The sequence below is a fragment of the Psammomys obesus genome, unplaced genomic scaffold (assembly GCF_907164565.1).
Source record: "Psammomys obesus unplaced genomic scaffold, mPsaObe1.curated_primary_1811, whole genome shotgun sequence".
Lineage (NCBI taxonomy): Eukaryota > Metazoa > Chordata > Mammalia > Rodentia > Muridae > Psammomys > Psammomys obesus.
Window position 1 is genome coordinate 16,697,160 of NW_026596162.1, and position 10,458 is coordinate 16,707,617.

The following is a 10,458-nucleotide window of genomic DNA, read 5'->3' on the forward strand; positions in this document are numbered from 1 at the left end:
AGAAAGCAGTTTCTGGGCCACAACTAACAAGAAAGCAGTTTCTGGGCTACTCGCAGAAAGCAAGTCTTGTAAATCAGGTGATGGGGTACAATCCCAGTAAAACCCAATGTTTCCAGTTTTCTAGTACTATGCCAAGGAAGCAATTCCCTCCTGGTGGAAACCACACGACCCCCTCAGCTTGCCTTCGCCTAGAAGGCAGAGGGAGCTGCGCTGCTCTCAGTCCACTGACTCTGCCATCTGAGGAGGATCTCATACATGACACAGGTGACCCTCCACCTTCGTCACAGAAAGAGAAGCTACAGTCACACCCCTGGAAGTGTTTTCTCACCTTTCTCTATGCTACCTACTGCTCAGGGCTCTTTGCCAGGCTTGCCTTTGGACCAGGTTATGGCTGCTGCCAATTCTCGCCAGTGGACAGAGAGAACGGCGCTGTGGCCTGTCCTTTTGTTCCACAACACCACAGCACTATACATGGATCCCCACATGACTACAAAGACCAAACCCCAGCAGCTGGACCTTTCACCAGAACTGGCATCACAGGTGGACAGTCTTCTCCTACCACCACTGTTAGGACCCCTGCAGCACACCCTCCCAAGTCCACCCACACTCCCAAACACAACTACATGAAAAGCAAGAAAGCACACACACTCAGCTTGACAGCTAATACTTAAGAGATTCGAAAATCAAACAGCTCCTTCAAGGGAGTCTTAAAAAAAAAATGTACTTACCAAATGTGCCATAAAATCCTCTTGGGCCACAGGTGCCCACACCATATTTCTTTAAAGATGCCAAAGCTGCAGCCTGTGTGGAAGCAAACATGCTAATGACTTCCTATGTGTGGTCCAGATGACCTGACCCTCCTTATTCTAGCCTCCCACAGGGCTCCTCCTCCCCCTCCCACTTTCCCACTTTGTCCTAACTACAGTAATTCTAACAGGGTTTAGGAAACAGACTAGTAAAACACAAACCTGACGGAATGGAGAAGTGACATTTGTCTACCTCTGAAAACCCACTGACCACCAGGCTTTTCCTGAGGATGTCTGTGTGTCCTGATCCTAACAGGAGCTGAGGCAATTTCCTGGGTGTTCTCTGACTACTACCCCTGTCTGGCTTCCTAGGTTCTCTGGCTGCACCCATTTTGAGCCCACTAGACACTTCTGCCCTGTGGGGTCCCAGTCCAGATTCTGATCCTGTCAGACACAGAGAGGGAAACGCTGCCCCTCTCTGACGACTTACACCTGTCTTTTGTGTCGTCTCTTCAGCAGTGTCTTGTTCCACACCAGCACGACGCCCTACTCACCTTCACCCGAGGGTTGACCAGCAACCCAAGAAAGTTGAAGGCGGCAAAGTTTATACATTCTTTCCCATTCACCACGATGTTGTGGGTTGGAGGGCTGGGGAAAAGACAGAGTGGTTCACTTCCACACTCATCTGGGCACATGACAGCAGGCAAAGCACAATGCTGTAGGCACCCTTCCCTATTTGCTCTCCACCCCTTTCATTTGTGCTTTTTGAGAAGTTAAAGAACGGTCAATTAAATGTCAAACACCTTCCCATTAGCTCTGTTCTTTAATACACTCCTTGTACAACTTAAAAAAGAGAAAGATGGTGGGGTTGTGGGCAAGGCAGCAGATGACTAGGGCTTGGTTCTCAGCACAGTGGTGGCCGACACTGCTTCTAACCCCAGTCCCAGAGACCTGATGCCCTCTTGCCTACATGGCCACTGCACACACGTGTGTTCACATACACATCAACACACACACTCAGGCAAATACTCATACAAGTAAATGAAGAACGAATCTAATTTTTTCAAATGTATTTATTTATTATTTATACATTATTCTGCCTGCATGCTCTAAGATGGCATCAGATCTCACCAGATGGTTGTGAACCACCATGTTGTTGCTAGGAATTGAATCAGGACCTTTGGAAGAACAGTTAGTGCTTTTAACCTCTGAGCCATCTCTCCAGCTCCAAATCTATTATTTTTAAATGGAGATAAATAAATGATAAATCTTTGATTTTGAAACTTCAAAAGAGAAAGTAGCTTTCTAAAAACTAGGATAAAATAATCATGAATGAATTATAAAATGATCAAGATCAAAGGCAAGAATGGGCAAAGTGAGTTATGATCTTAAAGCATTTTTAAAAATATTATCTATAGCAACCCACTGAAAGAATAACTCATTTCCGAGTACAGCTGAGATGCTCTTTGAAAGGATCCCTCATGCCCTCTCACCCCTCAGAAACAAATTTCAGTAGCCAGCTACACAAGAGCCAGATGTGAACACAGGCGAGACGGGGCAGGCTCTCAGGAAACAGACTGTTGTCCATGAGAAGGAACGCACTGTGCCTCAGCACTGAGGCTGCAGTCACACTGCTGCCTGGCTGCGCCTATGGCGAGCCACAAAGGACTGGCACACTGCTCTCAGGGACACTATTTATTTTTAAACAGACGTGGTAACTCATAAAAGAAGAGGTACAAATTTCTGGAAAGTTAGAGAAGAGACAACCGGAAATCAAGTCACAGAAACAGACAAATACATGTAAAATGCAAGAAGACTCCATTTGGGAGGCAGAGGCAGGAAGAGCTCTGTGAACTGGAGGTCAGCCTGGTCTACTTAGTGATTTCCAGGACAGCCAGGCTACACAGTGAAACGCTGTATCAGGAAACAAAACAAATCAAAAAAAAAAAAAAAAAAAAAAAGGAAAAAAAAACCCATAAAATATAAAAGAGCCCATAGGGACATGTAGAATAGGTGGAAAAGTCAGAAGATCTAGAAGCAAGTTCTCTTATGAAAGAAGTCAACACAGCATCTTTCAAAATCTATAAAATTCTGACTGCTTGCTCCTGAGGTATCAGGAAAAAGACTGAATAGTTACTAGAAACAAATAAACATGTATAAATGGAGTGTTCAACTCAATTAGTGAATTTAAAAATACAAAAAGGCAAATCCAAGCATGACTCAATTTAAAAATCACAGACACAGAAATGACACTGGGTAAAGTTCAACATGGATATTTAAACTCTTAAAACCAAGGTTAGAAGGCACTATCACAAATTGATAAGATCCTGTATCTAAAATACGTAGATAACAAGGCAGACAATGAAGGCATTCTCTTTCAGAAGAGAAACTAAAGCCGCATATTTCTCAATGCTCAGCTTACCACAACAGCCACACTGTGTGCCCTGCACCTGTTTGTGCTGAGGCCACTTCCGTAAAAAAAATCAGTCATGCTATCACCCGAAAGGCCCTGGATCACACCACGTACAGACTGCAGCCTACTGAAACTCCTGGAACTGACATGGGATAATGTGCAATAAAATACAAAACGTGCAATAGTAAGACAGATATTAAGGAAGGAGTGTATGAGCGTCACCTGAAAGGACTGCTTAGCCTTTTAAATGCAACCCCAACTAAAATCCTCCCAAGACTCTAAAGAAATCTCACAGATTTCAGTAATGACATTGAAGGGAAGTTGTGCATGGCTCAGTGAGTTTAGGAACAGGCAAGAAGGTCCTCACAGGAAAACCCTATTAATACCAGGCTTGGCGGTGGGGCAGGAAGGCAAAAACCAATGAGAGTTGGGCAGGTTGACAAGTGTGCAAAGTAGGATAACAAGTGACCCACAAACTCCTGGGTCATGACAAAGCCGAGAAACCATACACAAAGGTGAATTCAAGACCTTATAGAACATAAAAGACACTTTAAAAATGACAGACGCCACCTCGGGGAGGGATGGTCCCAAAGATGCCAAGCTTAATAAAATGTCACATTTTGAATGGCTTCTGTCTTATGAGATTCTTAGAACAGCCTAGTCAGTGCAGGGTATAAATGAATATTGTCAGGGCCTAGAGGCAGGGAGGGAAGTGGGAAGGAAACTTGGAATTTACTTTAGGAGGGATGAAAATGTTCTAGTGAAAATGGCCTACCTCTGTGAATACAATAAAACCTACTTACTTTAACCGAATATTTTAAAAGAATGAATTTTATGCTACGTGGATACCTCAGGAAAGCTTGCTTTTACAGAAAAAACTAAAGTAACACTTTCCTGTGACCCAGTACCAGAGCAAACAGGAATCACACCAATGCAGTAAGACTCAGTTTACCAACACCAATAAAAACTTCATTCAAGAAAGCGCCACAGCTCAGCTAATACACACAAGGCCTGGGTTTAGTTCTTAGCACCACAAAAACAAGTAGGCTGGAGAGATGGCTCAGCTCTAATTGTAAGCAGAGTTTGGATCCCAGCATCCACGGTGAGTGGCTTCCAAATGCCTGCAACTTTAGCTCCAAGGACCCAACACCAGTTTTTGGCCTCCATAGGCACCCACATATACACACACATTTGCACATACTCTCTCTCTTTCTCTCTCTCACACACACAGTCATAACTAATCAAACTAGAAAATTTAAAACTATTGTGTTGTCTCCTCCTAGTTTTCTACCACTGAGCTACAATCCCAGCCCATTTGTTGTTATTATTATTATTTAATATTTCTTTTATTTTTTTGGGGGGGGAGGGGCTGCTTTGAATTCACTCTATAGCTCAGGCAGGGCTTGAACTTGGGATAAAGCAGACTCAACTTCCTCAACAGCTGAAATTCCTATCCACCAGGCACAGCCTCCTGTGGACTTTGTAAACAATGCACGTAATGCTCTTGGTTTTAACAAAAATTGATGAAAAAGGTTAAGACTACCTGGTGAGGATCAGCAGAGTGAACGCGTGTGAAATAAATACAATTTTAAGATTAGCATGAGACACATTCAGACTCTCAGGGGTCTGTCCATTCGCACTCCAATAACATAAAGGAGAAAATTAGAGAGAGGCCTGGCACAGTGACATGCCTATAACCCCAGTGCTGGATTAGGTGCAAACAGGAGGATCACTGGCCAGGCAGCCTAGCCAAAAACCAGTGAGACATTCAGTGAGACACTGTCCCCAGGAAATAAGGCAAAGAGTGACAGAGAAAGACTGAACCATTAGCCCCCAAACATGTGTATATGTGCACACTGGATGTGCGTAACCGCCTACACACTCGGGAAGAGAGACATGTAAAAAATGAGGAGAGAGAGGTACAGAGAGAGGGGAAAGAGAGGAAAGAGAGGTAGAGAGGGGGAAAGAGGTAGATAGGGTAAGGAAGACAGAGAAGGTGAGGAAAAAGGAATAAAGAGAAAGAGAGTGAGGAAAGACAGGAAGAAAGAAGGTGAGGGAAGAGAGAGAGAGAGGGGGGGGATGGGGGGAGTCCAATATAGGAAATAAACAAAGTTTTCAAGCCAACAGACAGGACTACAGGCCACTCTGAGCACAGGAACGGAGCAGGACAAAAGGTTCTAGAAAAAAGAAAGAAAGAGAGAGAGAGAATAAAAGAAAAAGGGAGAGAAAGACAGAAAGAAAGCCTAACAGATAACATGACTGAACAATGGAGACTGTACAGGCTTATAGGAAGATACAGATAAACTGCAGACTGCCAGAGAGAACAAAAAGTAAAGCAAGGATGATGTTTAACTCTAGGAAAAGGAGAAGTTCATGAGAAAGAAATGCAGCCCCCGGCACTGGCCTCTTTGGCAGCAGACTCAGAACTAACAGGGAAGGGAGGAGCAAGGCGGAGTGCTTGCAGCTTCAGGGCTCCTGCTGCGCCCACCCTGGGTGCTGAGACACAGTGAGAGCCATAGCACGCTGTTGTACCTGCTTTAGACCGCCTTTCCCTAACGTGTACTAAGACCTGAGAGAGGGTGCTGCAGTACTGCAGACATCGAGTGCACCCATGCAGCCAGTGTTTAGTCCCGCCACGGCCTAGACAAGCAGGAACAAGAAACACAGGTGCGAGTTAGGGGAAGAAAGACTTTTTCTCTTTTTTCTTCTTTAAGGAAAAAGAAAAGGTAAGTTTTAATGCTCAAATTAAGAGTTTAAAATATTCTGGGACCATCCCTCGAAAATTTTGAAACCTACAGCAGTTCCTCAAAGAAATGCCTTCATTTAACAAGGGAAAATCACACCTCACAGGCTTTGGAGAACGGACTGAAGCTGGGGCAAGCACTACAGTGCAGCCAAGCCAAGTAAGTTACCCAGAAACGATGTTGTAGTTGAGAGCAGGATGGTCTTTTGAGACAGGAGGGACGAGAGGTTCTGGTTGCCACTCTTCAATCAGCTCTTCCTTTTCCTACAGAGGAAGCGGCAGTAATTAAGGTGCAGGAAGGCACAGGCGCCTCACACCGTCTCCGCTGATGCCTACCTCCACTCTGCAACAATGAGCAGTGCACTTCCAGAAGCCATCTTTCAGGGTCACTACCACCCTCACCTCTTTCCTTAGTACAGCTCACACCTCTTTCTTATGCAGTTTTGGGGTAATATGACAACTTGAAATCTTCTGTGCTCAGGATTACTTCATCCTTACCACACCTAACACATCAAAATTCCACCTGAGATGTGGCTAGGTAGGATGATTTCCAACTGTGACCCTTCTCCTCTAGGTCAGGGACAACTCACATAATCTGTGTGTAGACCCTGAAGTCCAGAAGATGCGCATGTGCCCCCAGACCACCTACCAGCAGGCTGCTGTCTCCTCCAGTGTGGCTTTAGCCCACTTTCCTCAAACTATCTACTCAGATGTCCCGTACCCCCTGATCTCCCCTCATTAAGCATGTTAACTGCAGAGTGACACTTATTCCTTTTTAGAAAGATGTGGCACATACCATGAGTAAAACAAGCCTCATTTCTTACCTTGGCTGTAAGATCAGAACGCTCCTGCAACTTGTAAGTTTTAGAGAAAACAAGTCTGATTATCCAAAGTATTAGAATTCCTTCCAGAATAAGATGATATGCTGGAGCCTGAGGGAGAAAAGCAAAGACAAAGTAGAGAAACCAAAGAAGCCATTCCAAAGCCTGCAAGGAAAGTCAGCCCACCACAGAGCTGTCTCTCCTGACCTTTACACTATTACCACATAAACCTTACTGCCAGGGCTTCCTTAATGGCTCCTCATGTCTTTCCCATCTTAACAACAGGCAATCACTCCATTACATGAAAAACACATAATACTTCAGCTTTAAAACCTTCCAGAAAATGGGTGTGGTGGCGCATGCCTGTGGTCCCAGAAGCAAGTGGATCTCTATGAGTTTGAAGCCAGACTATTCTACAAAGTGAGTCCAGGATAGCCAAGGCTACACAGAGAAACCCTGTCTCAAAGAACCAAAACACCTTCCAGCAAATGAAATGGTAAGACCTGACACACAATCCCACCACTTAAAACAACAAATTACATTAATTTAAACCTTGACTGGCCGGAAATGACTATAAGAAGACAGTACACCTGAGCACACCTATCACCTCTGCCCAACCACGGATAGATTAACAAAGTTGTGTGGAAACCAGCTTCCATAATTTGTAAAGTTTTGTGCACCTTATTGTATTTTTTTTCTGCCCCACTAAATTTCCTTAAGTCTTAGACAATACAGTGTGGACTGTGGATTGGGTGACAGTAAGAAATGCTTAAAGAAACTCAGTTCTCTTTTCTATAGGCTGCCCAAATAATGTACCATGTAGACAGTCACAAAGATATCTGTATTTTATTTAATGATTTATTGATTATTGATTGATTATTATTATTCTTTATTATTATTGTCTGCATGTACATTGGTGCCTGGTGCCTGCAGAGACCCTAGAATAAGACTTCCCTGGAAATGGTTACAAATGGCTGTGAGCCACCATGTGGGTGCTGGGAATTGCATCTAGTCCCAATTAACTGCTCTTAACTGCTGAGATGGTCTGTCAGCTATTATAGTATCTTGTCTTTTACATATTTTCAGGGTGAAGGCCTGACTGAGTTTACCTAGAAGAATCTAGACACCAATAACGCTTCAATCTGTTAGTGACTCTATTCCAGTGGGTTATCACCAGAAAATGATTGAAAACAAGCATGGCAAGCTGGGTGTGGTGGTGCACCCTTTAATCCCAGTACCTGGGAAGCACAGGCTGGAAGATCTTTGAGTTTAAGGCCAGATGGCCCACACAGTTGGACCCTATCTCAAAAACAAACAAACAAGAAACAAAATATTAAACTCCGGCCTTTTTTGTTTTGTTTTTAAGACGGATCTGACTTTGTAGCCATGGCTGGCCTGGAACTCACTATGTAGATCAGGAGTACTGGGACTAAAGGAATGAGCCACCACACCTGGCAAACCCAGGCATTTAAAAGTTAGGCATGATGGTGTATGCCTGAAACTTAGTACACAGTGGGGTTTTATCTCAAAATGCAAACACATACTTACAAACTTAAATATAAAAAACAGATTAACAATGAGGCAGAAATAAGTGACTTCACCACAGCTAAAGAACAAAGAACATACCAGACTATGGAGAATGGAAAACTGCTGACAAATTCACATATGAACTTTCGAGTCAATGTGAAAATAGCTCTAAAACTACATAGATTGATTACATACACACACCTGTATTCTTCAGGTATACCATACAAACCTCAAATTCTACAAAATACACGGAAACTAAAAACAAGAACAGAAATCTCTCTTTAAGATGACTTACAATTTATGCTGACTCCTCTTAAAATTAATTTAGAACTCCAAATAATCTTGGTGTTCCCAATAATTGGACGATAGCAGGCAAACATCTATTCAACTCAACACACAGGCAACCCCACAAAGAAACTGCCCTTAGATGAAAAAAATTCCCGTCTAGGAAATTACTCAAATAGTCATAAACACCAGGTTTGGTTTTTTTTCTCTCTCCCCCTAGGAAATGTGATACACAAAGAATTCTCCCAAGTCTGTGTTGTTCCCTTTTTGGGTAGTAAAAAGTCACACTGCACAACAGAAAATTACTCACTTATTTAACTAGAATAGGAAAATCAAGTGTGCTCTCTCTCTAATATTCTTCATAAAGGTAGCTCTTATAATGGGAGCATTATCATTACCCAGTCCAGTAAGCAGCAACTTTTGGAACCTTAGCAAAAGAAGTGAAATTCCCTTCCAATCGACATGAGCTCTCTAAGCTCTGGGATCAACCTGCTTGCCCTCAGCGTGGTCTTCGGGTTTCAGATCTGTGTGGTCCAATACATACCCACTAGCCACCTATGGCTTCCGACATTTTCACTAAAGCGCAGTTACAAATTAATTGTCCCGTGGCGTTAGCGACTGCCCTGTTGAACAGCCCCTGAGTTAGAAGACATAGACAAGTTCTACAGGACACATAGCACGATAGCTCAGTTTGTCCAACAAAGCAGCATTCTCCCAAGACCGGTATTTGTTTCTCAGATCGTCTTACACAGCTGAATAAAACTACCCACACCGTCCAACCATGCCTTAGAAGTCTTTCAAAAAGTTACACGTTTATAAGAAATTGTGGGCAAAACACTGGCCTCATGAATTCCCGATTATTCTTTTCTACTCTCCCACGAGGCCTGGGCAAAGCTAACAATTCCTCACACCTGACACTGCCCAATCCCATCCACCATGTCTCGCCATCAGTTCAACTGTGGTCTGAGGACCTGCGTGTCCTCGGCACCCCTCCCAAGAACTGCTTTCCCGGGACCCTGCAGGCATCCAGGAGGCGAGTACAGCCAAGCCCCGTGCCTTGTGCTCTCGGGAGCAGGAAGCACCACGGTTCGGGATACAGTGCGCTAGGCCCGGGCCCGCGAGCTCACGGGAGGCTCGGGCGGCGGACGCACCTCGTACAGCGCCTGCACCATCTCCACCAGCACCCACTGCTCCGCCACGGTCGCCATGGTCAGCCACTCGACTTCCGGCAGGCGTGTCAGAACCGTGTCAAATAGTGTACGGCGCAGGTTAGTGACGTCACGAAACACCGGGGGCGGGACTTCCGGAAGTGGGGCATGAGCTCCTCGCGCGATTGTGTTGTAAGTGGACCGGGCTCTTAAGGACTGAGGTTCCGAACCTCCGAAGTTTGTATAGCGATAGCAATGAGCTATGGACTTTGTGCTGAGAGAATCAACACGAGGCTTTTATCCTTGGCAGTCGGCTGGGCACAGGGTTATTAAGATGGAGGAAAATAGGCCCACAGTCCTGGGCCTGGTCTGTATTCCTGGGAGGCGGAGGAAGGCGGATCTTCTGAGCTTTAGGCTGGCCTGCACGGCACGGGTAGTTCCAAACCAAACAGGGCTACACAGTGAGACCCTGTCTCAAAAAACCAACACAGAAAAAGTAAAGAAAAACATGAAGGAACTGTACCCTTCCTTTTAAAATAACAAGCAGTCCAGTCATGCAACATTATAAAAAATACCCACAGATAGTTATGTAGTTTGCGCCTCAGAGGAGTCGGGAATCATATTCAATAGTGCGGCTATGTCTGTCTATTCTCATGGTAAAGTACAGTAAAAAAAAAAAAAAACCTGCCACAAACATTTATATACCTAGTTTCACGTGCACACCAGTTTGCATTTCCTGAAGGTTGTCTAGAAGTGTCACTAATGCAGCTTTTTC

The 10,458-nt window shown here is 44.3% G+C and overlaps 1 protein-coding gene across 1 annotated transcript in view; it reads right to left on the bottom strand.

Moving 5' to 3' along the window:
- The window catches only part of Sptlc1 (serine palmitoyltransferase long chain base subunit 1), a 43,437-nt gene extending 33,678 nt beyond the window's left edge, over positions 1–9,759 (bottom strand). Inside the window, exons 1-5 of the mRNA XM_055595156.1 lie at positions 9,687–9,759; positions 6,727–6,834; positions 6,072–6,166; positions 1,301–1,394; positions 729–801 (exon numbers count right to left, since the gene is read on the bottom strand). Of these exons, the coding sequence (XP_055451131.1) occupies positions 729–801; positions 1,301–1,394; positions 6,072–6,166; positions 6,727–6,834; positions 9,687–9,743 (427 nt within the window). The 5' untranslated portion in view covers positions 9,744–9,759. The remainder of the gene's footprint in view (positions 1–728; positions 802–1,300; positions 1,395–6,071; positions 6,167–6,726; positions 6,835–9,686) is intronic.
- Between the last annotated feature and the right edge of the window lie 699 nt (positions 9,760–10,458).